Source organism: Crassostrea angulata, chromosome 3 (assembly GCF_025612915.1).
Source record: "Crassostrea angulata isolate pt1a10 chromosome 3, ASM2561291v2, whole genome shotgun sequence".
NCBI lineage: Eukaryota > Metazoa > Mollusca > Bivalvia > Ostreida > Ostreidae > Magallana > Magallana angulata.
The window spans coordinates 41,085,895-41,100,001 of record NC_069113.1 but is presented as its reverse complement, the minus strand read 5'-3'; the positions used below and the strand labels follow the sequence as shown (position 1 = coordinate 41,100,001).

The window sequence follows — 14,107 nt, the reverse complement described above, 5'->3', positions numbered from 1 at the left end:
CACAGTACAACTCGAGGATTATAGTTTCAGAAAAGCATTTTTGAAGGCATTGAATCACCATTTCGTTCGTCACGACAATATCAGCTACACGTCTTGGTCTTATCGATAATCAAGTTATTTTTAGCAAGGGAATTTATTACTCTGGTTTCGTTTTCGTAAGTGGAGTGTATTGTGATTTATATACAGGTTTGAAATAAGAATACCATTACTGTTAGTTTGTCAGAAGTATTATACTGTATATGAAATCACATTCGAGAGCGACGACATTTAATATAAGTCGTCAGAGAGAAAAGAGCAGCTAGGGTAAAAAGTGAACATGGATGAAAAACCTGTGGCATCAACGGTAAGGTTTACACATAGGAAGGTCGCATTCGTTTCTTATTTTCTTATTTATTTTTTTAAAAGAGTCTAACTTTAAACAAAAATGCAATTGTAGCAAAACTGATGAGAAAAATGTAACTTTCTGTTTCAATCCAGGAAGTAAAATTCGTACAGCTCGGTGTATAAATCATTGTACAATCATTGTGTATAATCATTAATCAGATAGACGTGGTGCAAGACCGAACTCGTTAAATGAAGGGTTTATTTCTCTTAACTATTCTGAGAAAGATACGGAACCAACTTAGTATATACCGGTACTTAAGGCAAATAAACAATATACTTCATATTGATACATGTATGTCGTTTTATCTTGCAGACTCGTTCACTTCACTCGTTACTTCTCTACCATGCAATTCATAGACACTAATATTGTTGCAGTAAAAAAAAAAGCATTTTCTGACTTTTTTAAACCTTCTTTAGCTAAATAAATGTATAAATTATTTAGATTATGAATCATTTTTGTACCCCCCCCTCCCCCCCCCCCAAAAAAAAACAAAACAAAGCAAAATGATTTGTTGTCAAAAACAACAGAAATAATTTTTACTTATAATCTATTTAGTCGTTTAGTTATCCTCTGGGTGCGTTTTGTAGATAAGACCAGGCACCAGGGTGGTGAGAGGACCAGACTGGGCATCCAAGAGACAGGATAACGGGGAAGGATTTGTGGGAACCATAATCTATGTCCCTAAGCATGGATCCAACGACCACAAGGTGACGGTTATCTGGGACTCGGGATTAGAGCGCCGATACAGGGCGGGGCAGGACGGAAAGTACGACCTTAGGGTGTTCGACTCCGCCCCTTCAGGTAATTAGAACGTCATCTGGGCTGATTATTGAGGCTATTGTACCCGTTTAACGACATTTTTCTGTGTTGAACGGACCGATCCTCTGCAGTTAAGTCTATGATCATAAGTTTAAAGGGGCATGGTTACCTTTATTTTTTTTTCAGTCAAAATTATTCTTCCAAATGCTTCACTAAGGTATTTCAAATGGTTAGCCAAAATGTTAACGTTATAAGCGATATACAGAACTCACAGTGTTATGGATCAAGGCATATTTTTGTTTATAACTAGTGTGTTTTTTTTTAAATCAAACGTGGCAATATTTTGGAAACTTACTAATCATGCTCAAATTAAACTTGGAGATAGAAAAATCAATGGAAAACGGATCTTTTACTAGTATATGAAACGTATGTTAAAAAAACATGACAGGAGCCTTGTGTACATAACAAAGAAATGTGAGCTCCATGTCTCACTTATAACTTGATAAGTGACTGTAAAATTTTGGTTGATCAATGATAGAAAAAACCTTTGTTATAGTCTGTCCCAAATAAGTTATTGCTCCCATCACTTTTTTGATGATTTTTAATAAAAATACACATACCTGTGAAAGAAGTACAGTTGAAATCGATGAAATGGAAAATATTCAAGATATCCTCATTGACAAATTGACTCTTTTCACTCATAAAAGTTTACAGGTTTCTTACGGAGATTTTTAATGGGAAATGTTTACATCTTTTCTTCTTAATGGCTGATGCAATGCAAAATCCCCGTAGACTTTCTATTTTGGGATGTGTATTGAAACCTGAAGCGGAAGAGGGGGCGTTTCAAAACAGATAATCTGGACATTTTTCATATTAGTGGATGAACGTAGTTTGAGCACAAAGGTATTTATGGTTATCGAAATATCAAGCAAAAAGTGGTGGAGGCAAAAACTCGGTACAGAGTATAAGCATTGTTCACATTAAAATTAAATAAGTAATATTTTTAAAAATCATTATCATGCCCCGTTGCATTAAGAAGATGTATGCTTCACAATAATGCCAGTGCCAAGGTCGCATAAATTGCACATGTCTGAGGAGCATATTTCAAACAATTCAAATATGCCATATAGGTCATTGTTCATAAAGTGTAACCACTTTTATTTTTTAATGGAAGATTAGACTTTTACCGTTAATTTCAAAGAGACAAAATCATTCCTACAGTTTAACAAGAGCTTGGACTTTGGGTTGTTGTTTCAAACATCATTGTGACGTAGGCCTTTCTATTTCGTTGTTTGCCACTTAGGCATGTCTTTTTGAAATCAACACGATTTGTCTGGCTTTTGAGCTAAAACTACACAATCGGTGCATATTCCGCTTGAATCCAGTGTTATTTTTAACTTGTTTTGACGCAAGAAATAAGTATCTACGTTATACTGAAAGTCCAAGGTCTTGTTAAAATGGTTCTAAATATTGATGAGACCATTTTGACAATTTCGAGTTGTCTTTATATATATCTATGTCTACTGGTTATTCAAACTTATCATCCGGATTCTAAATGAATAGGAGAAGTTCACAAACACATAGTGTGTGACGTTTGTAACGACGAAGATGTAAAAGGACTGCGTTGGAAATGTACGGATTGTGAGGATTTCGATCTTTGTACAATTTGTTACATGAACGACAAGCACAACAAGGAGCATGGATTTGTCAGAATCGACTCACAACAAAGTAGCGCGTAAGTATCATGGGCTTTTTTGTCTATATTTTAGAAACATTTTATTTCATATGCAGAGTCAAAAATGAATTAATCCAAAAATTCATATGCAATTCAGTAAAACCATCTGATTCTTAGACAACTTTATCTTTCATCATGCTCATACATGACATATCAATTTTTGAGTTCAACTTTCTTGTCAGAGTTCCTGTGCCTCCAAGAAACAAAAGTCAATCGTTGGAAGCTTTTGGTCTATACCCAGACACTGAAGTAATGAGAGGCCCACACTGGAAATGGAAAAACGATGATGGTAATGACATCAGAGAGAGAGAAGAGAGAGAGAGAGAGAGAGAGAGAGAGAGAGAGGGAGAGAGAGAGAGAGAGAGAGAGAGAGGGAGAGAAAGAGAGAGAGAGGGAGAGATACTTTTAAACCCACTTTGCTGACATGCTGTTTCAACACTTCTCTTTTTGAACTCTCAGCACAAAAGAGATTCCATGGAAACTGGATAGCATATAGACAATTTGGCATGTAAATTTTAGATAGTTTAATAAGGTCTACATTCTGGAAAATTTTAGGCAAAATCCGTTTCTATGCGTGCCGAAAAAGTTTAAATGCTTACAGAGATTGGCTCTTAAATATGACTAATTTCTGTCTCAGAATTATAATGATGTCGAGAAACCATTAGTGTTTTGTTGTCATTAATTTATCTGTCTATCCATTACTGTATGTTAGTTGATGATTTTCAGTTGATTTTTCATTCACCACGGGAAATGTTTGACCAAAATTTATAAACGAAAGAATATAATATTTACGTCAATATAGAAAATATTCCTGTAATACTGAAGTGAAAGTTTTGAAGTACATGTATATTAAAACCTTTTGATAATATTCATAGGAGCTAGGGGAAAAAGTGTCTTAACTATCCAATCCAAAGGATGCTCAGATTGTTCACATTTTGTATTAAGGTGGTGAAGGTCAGGTAGGGAAGACACAGAAAGTGGTCACGTGGGCCGGGAAGTACCACCGCGGGGGTGTGAGGGTTCAGTGGCAGACCGACTCTTCTGTGAATGAGTACAGAGTAGGGGGCGAGGGATGTGTTGACGTCATCTACACAAGAAAGAAATCGGCGACATCTGGTGGCAAATACTATCCAGACCATCTGCCTGTTGTTGGTAAATCTTTTACATTTAAGAAACTCTTATAAATCCGTTATCCATATTATACATTGCAACATGTGGCAGATACAAATGTAAAGTTTTAGAGTCAACGAAGTTGCGAAGGGTATAATGTTTTGACCCGTCCGTCAGGTTTTTTTGTAAGCGCAGCTCCTATTAAACCGCTGCAAGGAATTTTTTGAAACTTTGTAGCTATTTAGGATAAAGTACACTGTATGTAGATGTGCGTATTACCAGGAAATTTCGATTCCATTATTTTCTGGGAATTTCGACCCTGTTGAATATGAATTTTGTGGTTGACGAAGAAATTAAGGTTGATTTGTAAATATGCAGTAAGTTTTTATCGGATGATTTTTTGCGATTTATGCTCTTAATCAAATTATTTTGTTCAATGCTTATTCTGTCATTCAGGATGTGTAGTATGGTCAAGTAATGGGGTGCTTTGGTTGTGAGCTTGCTCATTTTCTTTCATCATTTATTTCCTAAAATGACACGATTACCAGTATACCGGTATATTGCAAAAGGTGATTAAGTTTTTACTATATTTAGATGTTGACAAATCCGGAATAATCTTCCTGAAGCCGGGGGACAAAGTACAAGTAAATTTGACCGTGAAGGCCTTTCGGCAGTTGCAGGATAACGCCATCTATGGTGGATGGGAGGAAGGCATGGAACAGGTTAGTGTTTGGGCCACACGGACTCGTTGCAATCTCTACCCAGAGATATCGTTCCTGCTTCGCTCCACTTATACCCAGAGATATCGTTCCTGCTTCGCTCCACTTAAACCTCTGTTAACGTCTAAAAAGTAGTGCCACGAAATCATTGGTAATGGAGTATTACTCCGAGAAATAGTTCTTTGTTTGTTACCGTGATTTACCAATACATTCTTTTTATTTCAATATTTTAGCGAGGCTTTAACATCGAAATGTAGACTGAATACATATAAAACTATAATTTATAATATCATGACTGAGAATGGGTTTTGCCAAGATTCTTGGCATTTAGACGTTAACAGAGGTGTTGTAGCGCAGCGTAATACGCCCTCTGGTGAGAGATTGGGACTCGTTGGTTTTAAATATCAGTACAATTCTTTATATTATCTTTTGGTAAATATCGAGGGAAGGATAAGTTTTGCATGCATATTCACACCGTGTTTTAAACGTTTTCCTCTATACGCTGGAAAAAACTATAATTGTTTGGATTCTTTGAATTTCTCGTTAGTTGTATATAAAAATATACCAAATTCCCTATAAACTAAAAATCCGGAATAGGAAGTCGCAAAAAAGAAACGTTTTGTGATTAACTAGGTGGTTGATCCAAATAGGTGTAGAGAATGTAAGGTTCTTAAGAATGATTGGTCATATTTATTACCCATCTCGAAGACGTAGCCCTGCATGTTATTAACAGTTATATGCATCATATGTATTACACAAATTTTCTGTGTTAATATATTTATGAATACGATCTGATATGCAGACAAAATGTAATTAAAGTACTTGCATTATCAAAAATAGTACAATTTTCTTTTCTCTTAGTGAAAAGTATGTTTTTTTAGTGTATTGGAGAACTTGGAACCATTGTGCAGATCTTGTTTCAAGGGAAAACTTGTCGAGTACAGTACACAGACGGCAGAATCTGGAGCATCAATAGAGTGGCGCTCACAAGGGTATATAACAAATAGGTTCTCCACATTCTAAACATTCACGAAAAAAATATACTTTCTCTAACTAGGTTCTAGTAAGAGTCTTGCTTTGCAATCAGTTTTTATTAGTTCAGTGCACTGACATTAAAACTAAAAATGTTAATTAAAATTCAATTTTGGTTCTATGATAATCATGGTTCTTAAAATTTAAATGATTAAAGGAAGCTAGCAATGTTTATTATATTAAATCAAACTTCAGCAGACCTACTATTTACTTAGGTCCATACCTTTTCCGCGGGCGATGCCATCACTGTTCTGTCGGACTACAATGCCGTCGTGGACCTTCAAGATGGACACGGGGGATGGAATGACAACATGAAGTCGGTAAATATAAAGATGAAACAGTTGTGTCGGGGTTTGGATGTAATACCTACACTGTAAGACAGACCCTAATCTAAAGCCGTCAAAATACGTCCAGATACTATTCACTGGGTTGCATTGTACGTAACCATAATAACAATTCTTCATAATAAAAAGGGATGGAGAAGATTTTGGTTTCAGATCGTGTGTATATTACTAGTATTGCATCGACCATCCGAAGAATTTTGTCCGTTGTTCATTAGTTTAATACCAATAGAGATCACAGGGAGTTATTCCAGGCATTTTCTCTAAAAATAATTTTCACTTTAGGCTCTAGGGGCTAATGGGCGCATTAAAGACATAGACAAAGATGGAGACATTATTGTCACAATTGGGAATAAAACCTGGACTTTTAGTCCCGTTTGCATCATGCCCTTGGAGAATGAAGCCGTTGCCGCAGAAATTCCAGCCATTCCAGCTAAAAAATCAACCACACAACCAAAAGATAAAGCTTCAGAGACTGTGAATGGTAGGCATATCAAATTTGTTTCATTATAGTTATAAAAGAAACTATAATTTAAACACAATTTAAACAGACATTTAATACTTTGGTCCTTGGTTTGAAATTTTTATGCGGAAGAAAAAAAAATACACTGCATCACTGTGAAACTCAAAAAATGCTTAGTCCTTTTCTCTGTTGATATATCCGCCTACCGAAAAAAATATTTCTTTCATTTAATTAATGTTAATATCATAAAGATAAAAGAAGTTTAAAAAAATGAAAACTTACAAGTACCAAGGTGATAACAAGATAATGAAGAGGAGGCAGTTAATGTGCATCAGGCATGTGTTAAATGTTTCAAGGACTCTGATGTGTACTAGGAAATTCATTTTCTCAGAGCTTCTCTAAATCTCTTTCCATAGCAATTTCTTGGCATTAGGGAATTATTCTCAAAAATTTGTGTAAATAAATTGATAAATTACTTCAATTTGTTTACAATGGTGTTAATGTCATTTGTTTGCAACATATACACTATAAAGTTATCTTATGTATAAAAAAAGAACTTAAAACTTAATGTATACCCGTTTATTTACAGAGATGATAGCCAAGATAGGCGGACATTTAAAAGAGCAACAACGAAGTCAGGTTGAGGACATCATTGCCGAAGCAGCAATGGAAGGCAATATTGAGAAAGTCAAATCAATAATTCGCCAGCAACCGAGTGCGGTATATAATGATTCTTCATAATGCAATGCAGTTCACTTTTGATTTATTGAATGAATAATTAGTATAGGAAAATACGTCTAACTTAATCAAGTGTTTTTCTTTTTCTTTTTTAAGGTCGACAAAACATTTGAGGGGAAGACGGCTCTGCAATTTGCATGCTATGATGGTCATATTGATATCATAAAGTTCTTGTTGGAAAGCAAGGCCGACCCTAACTTTCAGGATTCCGAGGGAGATAGCCCTTTACACTTTAGTGCTCATGGGTAAAAATAAAGTTTTTTATACTTAACAATCACTACAGATCTTAACACAAGAGATGCTAAATCGTTGTCAAATTGTTTTGCAAAAATGTCATGTTTGCACAATCTAAAAGTCGTCTACAACTTTTGTATGCTAATTACATACTTTGATAAAATCTCTAGAAATTTGGGTTTAGTTAGACTTTCAGACATTGGTAGTATTGTAGGTCTTGTGATGCAAGGCCAAACTTGCTAAGTAATGAAAAGTATACATCTAAGATACTTTTTAATAGTAAAAAAATATCTAAATGTCGTTTTATATCTTCAAATTTTATATCGCCGCCTTAATGCTATTTTTAGAATATTAACGCGTTTATTTTATTTTAAATTAGCGTTAAGAAAGAAGGAGATATTGAAAATGCAAAACAGACACAAAATACACGAAATATGACGATAATATTTTGGAAAAGCATAAAGTGTCTATGAACGTATATCAAACATTGTGGCTACAAGGTTTATTTGTGTTACAACTTGCAATTGTCTATACGCTTTATATGGACACGTTTCATTTATACTGTGTCATATGTTTAAGCAATTAAATTTAATTTCTGTTTCGTTTTTGAAAGAAATGAACCTAATGCAATGGTAGAACTCTTGAAACACAAAGCAAATGTCAACATTGTGAACAAGAAAAAACAGACTCCTCTTCATATTGCCGTGGGAGTGACTAGCCCAGAGTGTATAAAGATACTGTTAAAAGCCAATGCTGACCCATCAATGAAGGTACTTGTATCCAATATTAACTTTACTGATACAATCATACATGACTCAAAAATATTGGACTGCCCCAACGATAAAAAATACTACAAACTTATTGCTTTTCAAAAATGAGTATGAAAATGAATAAATTTAGTGATAAAGTTATGTAAATAACAATTGACTTTAAAGTATTATTTCCAAAAATGGGTATGATGAAAATGATGAAGTGTGATAAAATTTCCTAGATATCAATTGACTTATTATTAAAAGCCAATTTATGAAAAGTTATTGATTTTCCAATCAAAATGAGATTGTATAAAATGATTAAGTTTGATAAAATTATGTGGATTACAGGACTTTGATGGGGACACTCAAATGCATGATGCAATTGCACAGAAAAACAACGAATCAGATATTGTGAAGTATCTTCTAGAGAGTCCACGGGCAGACTTCTCGCAAACCAACAAGGGAGGTTTCAATGTACTGCATTGGGCAGCCATGAAAAATTCCAAATTGTGAGTCAACTAAAATTGAGAGTATAAACACCAAATGTGGTTCACCGAGCATTCTGTTTAAAGAAATATTTAATTCATAGAAAAGTTTGGTCATACATGATAATGCGAATCTGATAAAAAATTGAAGAATAATTCATTCAACAGTTCTATGTCTGCTCTGTTTATCATATCATTCGATGTCACAGATGTTTTTCCCATATCAATATACAAGAGTTTTTATTGAAAAAATCTTCCATTCTTCGTTAGATAAGTGTGAAGAAAGAATGATCTTAGAAGGTTGGGGTGTCATTTATTATTATTTTTTTTAAAACATCGTCGAGTTACGTGTACATCTTAAGGATAAATCTATATATAGTTGATTTCGAAATTTTTTCTAAATGTTCCCCTTGTAAAACTAAATAATTACCTATTGAATGTTTCGTAACTATGCCTGCTGAAATATCAGTAAATTAAAAATGGAACTATTTGATATTAATTAACTTTCAAACAAACTATTTCAAATTAGGAAATTCAAAGTTTATATTTTGAACATTTATGTGCTTTCGCGGTGATTACAAATGCAATATTGTATCGTAGGGCTGTTGAAATAATATTGAAAAAGAAGCCCCAAATGGCAAATGATAAAATGTCGGATGGAATCGCTGCATTGCATCTAGCTGCTGTGAACAATTGCATAGAGATTGCCAATATCTTAATCAAAAGTGTAAGTACGCTTTGGTTAACAAAAAGATCTAATATAGATATGAAAAAATATTCTGGGAGGCGTTCAAGAAAAGAAAAGCTTTTCATAAACGAGAGAGAGAGAGAGAGAGAGAGAGAGAGAGAGTATCTGAACTTCAAATGTTTAAAATACAAATTTTTCATCCCGGGGTCAGTGTGATGTGAATATCATGGACAAAAAGAAAAGAACGCCCTTGATATTATGTGTGGGCCAAGGTCACCAACAGATGATGGAGTTGCTCATTGGGGCGGGTAAGTCCATACAGCTGATCGACTTTATTTGGAACGTGAAACTAAATAAATAGATAGAAAAAAAATATAATAACATAAATGATAGAAAATAAAACGTAAAAATAATAATGCACGAGTCAATAAGATTTTGTGATAATTGAATGTCAATGTTATTTTTAAATGCAATATTTGTTTTCTAAGATTTATTCAATTCAGCTGCCTTTTAATATTGTATTTTATATTTAGTTTTACGTTCTATTACAGGGAGCAAAGTCAACGCTCAGGACTCCGATGGAAACACGGCACTTCATGTCGCTATGTTGATTAACGCTTTACCAAGGGTAGGGATTTAGTGGGTTGTCCTTCATAATTTTGATCAAGAAATTTCGATTACAATTTTTATATTCTGGTGTCATCTAATGGTTGTCTAATTTGGGGTTTTTTTAAGTCTCAAAGCTAAACAATATACATGCACAAAAGATAATACATTAGAGACGTTTTCAGTAGTTAGTATCGCTGTAAGATTACAGGAAATAATTAAATGTCTATATACATGTATATATATATGGAAAAACTTTTGGCCACGTAAGAATTTTCTACCTTATTTAAACAAAATTTCAAACAAGTACTGAACATATTTGAAATTGAAAATAAATACGAAATTCATTTTATGAGCCTATAAATGGTAATTAAAGCAATATTTGTACACGTAACTAATTCAGCAACAAGAAATGGACACCGAGATTATCTGTGCCTTACTGGAGGCCAAGGCGGACATCAATATAAAGAACAAAGATGGCGAACTACCTTTGGACCTAGCCGGTGATGAAAAAACCAAACAGTTTATGATTAGGTGAGAAACTCAGTTTTTTTCTCTCGTTAATTTCACTTGAAAATAACATGAAATCCATGAAAGTAATTAATGTGATTTTAATGCACAATAAATAACACAATAAAATAAAACTCAAATAGAGCAAAATTATGATCTTCCACATACATGTATTTGATTTTTAACGTGAAAATCATTATAATAAAATATCAATTTTTGGACATTGTTATAAATGTGAAATACAAAGTTTATGAGCATAGAAAGCATAGAAATATTCTTCTGAAGCAAAACTGTCTTGGTACCAATAATATACATTTCTTTGGCTTCATGAATTACACTATAAAAATGACATTCAGAAATTATATAATGCCTGTACTATTATATTAGAGTTCGATATGTTCAACATGGAATATTTCCTCTGAAAATATAAAAATTAAAAAAAAAAAATTAGACTGGTTGTACATGTTTATGACATACGAAAAAGCTTAATGTTTATTAAACAGAGGAACAGAATGATATAGATGGAATATAAAAGAATATACAATGTACATATGTTATAACATAATTCTATCTTGATCTTATTTGCAACGAAATGCCTAGCAAAAGATTCAGTTTTATTTCTTCAAACTCGGCTACTTACCAATACTGTCGTCTTTAATAAGCAAAAATTCTTTAAAGTTTTGCTTTAATGTTTAGTCTTGCGAAAAAGGCTGAGGCTAAAAATCTACAGACCACGTCAAGGGGGATAGGGATTCCCCCGGACTGGGAGCCAATGACAACATCTGTCCGCTTCAAACGTGTTCCCCTCTCACCGAATGCTGGCGGTATGATGCAAAAAGAATACAAAATGGTTGCTGAAAAATTTAACAAAACGCTTGGACAAGCTACAATTCTGCAAATAGAACGAGTTCAAAACGTGTATTCCTGGGAGACATATCAATTGTGAGTCTGTTCAATACATGCCTAATCTACTTTTGTTTTTAACATCGCTAATTAATTTTATATACGTTCATTACAATATACAACAAAAAATAAATTTAAGTATTATTGCAGGACAAGGAGAAATCTTGAACACAAATATGGTGGTGTTGGGTGTGCTAATGAGGAAGACCTATTTCATGGCACGAAGACCGATTACATCGACGATATTTGTAAAGATAACTTTGATACACGTCTGGCAGGCGAAAGAGTTGGAACTCTGTTGGGTTATGGGACATATTTTGCCAGAGACGCCAAATATTCCGATCTGTACGCAGGAGCAGACAAAGATAGAAACAAGTACATGTTTCTGGCCAAAGTATTGTGTGGAAAATGGGATCAAGGAAATCCGAATTACAGGCGCCCTCCTAATATTGATCCCAAGGATTCCCACTCTGAACTGTACGACTCCTGTGTGGATAATGTGGATAATCCTAAAATATTCTGCATTTACGACAAAAACCAGTACTATCCAAATTATCTGATCAAGTATAAATAAATCAGCGTATAAATACAATGGAGCCACAGTTGTCCGGACGTTTTTGTTCCGAAGTCCAGTCGTCTGGATATTTGAAGCGTCCGGATATCTGAAATGTGTCTAATATTGTCGGACGTTACAAAAAACTGATAATCCTTACAATTATTAGTAAGTTTTTAGTTTCTTGTCTTTTTATATTCAATAGTCTATGATAAATTTCTATTGGAAAGTTACGTAGTGCCATAGATAAACATAACATGAGAGTTACGATTTTTGCTTTGACTGTAATCTCCGTTTAATGAAATAAACTGTTAACCCTAAAGTGTCTTATTTTCTTTTTTAATATTATACTTTTTTTATTATTCTTCAGCATCCCAACAACCAATTGGAGTTGATATTTTGATATAGACTTGGAATTATAGTATCCAAAAGGGGTAGAGTTTGAAAAGATATTAAATCGTTTTCATAATATTTGGATCATTTTGGAGAAACATTTTATGGCAAATCTTACAGACTTATATTTCATAGCATTTCTTTCGTTACGCCCCTTTTGAATATTAAGAATTCTAACTGCAAACAAATCGATCATAGAGAAAAAATTCTAACAAACGCAAACTGACACGTTTAAAATAAAAATAAAAATATCAAACAAAAGAAACAGTTTTATGAAATATTATACCGATGATAACCGGTTAATCAGTAAAACGATGTTTTAAATTAGTCACAAAAGTAATCGGTCTTGGTACATACTAAATTGCGTAAATTGTTTAAACGGCGCGTACTGCATAACTGTTTCCTTTTGTAATAAAAAACGACATGAAAGTAACCGAAAGATGATGTCAAGAAATTTTGTGCTTTTAAAAATTCTGAACGGATAAATGATGCCAAATTCTTCCATTTAAAATCCCGTATATTGTTTACACTCTTGTCAATTATTTCGAATAGAAAAGTGGTCATCTGAGATAGTTCTCTTGTTCTGATTCTAAATGTTCTTCAAAGATATGCATTACTTGATGTTTGTTTATAATGAAAAAATAATGCGATAACTTGGAACTGGCATTAGTTATTAACTTACTTTGTCTTTTTGGTCGTACTGATGCAAGAAAAAACACCCGAATGAACTTGTTGGAATATATTTATGCATTTGGTGAACTCCCTTCCATACTTTTATCTTGTTAATCTGACCTATTAATTTGGAAATTGCTATGATTGCCTATTAGGGACTCCCCATTTGAGTCTGAAATCTGAGTCCGAAAAAAATAGCCACTTTATCCCTTTTCAACAAACTCCTTTTCATTGTGTCTTTGCCTAGTTTCAGGTTCCGCTCTTCCTACCTACCCACCTCTTTTTCAATTTTCGTCCTTTTTCGGCATTTTAGTTGCTCAAACGTCTGGGGTTTTTTCTCTCATTTCTTTTTGTTAAACGTTACTTCCTCCTTTGTCGTCCCTAATGTTCCATCTCCGCTGGCCAAGTATCCGATTCGTTATTCTCATCTCCTCCTGATGAAAATGACGAATCGAACACTTAATTAGCGAAGCTTGTCGTGTTCCTAATTTCTATTCTTTTTTCCAAGTAATGTCCTTTAGTGTCACCCCCTTTTCCAAACCTGCATTTTTTACTCTCATACATAGTTTTTTTTTTCTCTCCAAAAATGTAATAATTATTAAATTACTCTATGTACAGTAGTATTCACCGTAGAGCCTGTTTCAGTAAATTACTTCATTGACTCAGAACAGAATGCAGTCGCAAAAATTAATGATGCAGCTGCCATTACTGCAATATGAGAAAGAAGGACTTATCTTTTCTCGCCAGTTATCCAATCAGCATTCAGATTGCTTCCTCTTTTCAGGAGTGGTTTTGATTAGCTGGATAAATTAATTTGCAAGGGGCTGACTATACATGTACATATCGCAAAAAAAGAAATGCTTACATTATCCATGATTTCAATGTTATGTTCCACATACTGGTGTCAAGTTAAGACGTTTCTTATTTATCAGAAAGTGGTAACAATGCTTTTTGATATTAATCAGGATACTCTGTGCTCCTTTTAATAAATGTAAAAAATAAAACTCGCCCTTTTTTCGGTTGTTTGAA

The 14,107-nt window shown here is 33.8% G+C and overlaps 1 protein-coding gene across 2 annotated transcripts; it reads left to right on the top strand.

The window, feature by feature from the left end:
* The first annotated feature begins 118 nt into the window (after window positions 1–118).
* Window positions 119–12,325, top strand: LOC128178117 (E3 ubiquitin-protein ligase mind-bomb-like). 2 transcript variants are annotated; one of them, XM_052845126.1, is made up of 19 exons: window positions 119–343; window positions 973–1,186; window positions 2,708–2,879; window positions 3,062–3,168; window positions 3,825–4,031; window positions 4,584–4,711; window positions 5,590–5,700; window positions 5,956–6,060; window positions 6,367–6,565; window positions 7,134–7,264; window positions 7,379–7,527; window positions 8,130–8,286; window positions 8,617–8,777; window positions 9,354–9,481; window positions 9,648–9,749; window positions 9,993–10,069; window positions 10,451–10,581; window positions 11,254–11,499; window positions 11,611–12,325. In XM_052845126.1, the coding sequence occupies exons 1-19, from the start codon at window positions 317–319 to the stop codon at window positions 12,032–12,034; spliced, it is 2,976 nt and encodes a 991-aa protein (XP_052701086.1). In that variant the 5' UTR covers window positions 119–316; the 3' UTR covers window positions 12,035–12,325. The 2 variants fall into 2 exon arrangements, with proteins under 2 accessions (XP_052701086.1, XP_052701087.1); XM_052845127.1 differs by having other exon boundaries at window positions 120–343; window positions 9,354–9,480; window positions 9,653–9,749.
* Window positions 12,326–14,107: the final 1,782 nt, after the last annotated feature.

Excerpts from the sequence above, each read along its gene's own strand:
- LOC128178117 (XM_052845126.1), top strand. The coding sequence starts at position 317 with ATGGATGAAAAACCTGTGGCATCAACG. Across the intron at positions 7,528-8,129 it reads TTACACTTTAGTGCTCATGG|AAATGAACCTAATGCAATGG; the intron begins GTAAAAATAAAG and ends CGTTTTTGAAAG. Across the intron at positions 10,070-10,450 it reads TGATTAACGCTTTACCAAGG|CAACAAGAAATGGACACCGA; the intron begins GTAGGGATTTAG and ends TAACTAATTCAG.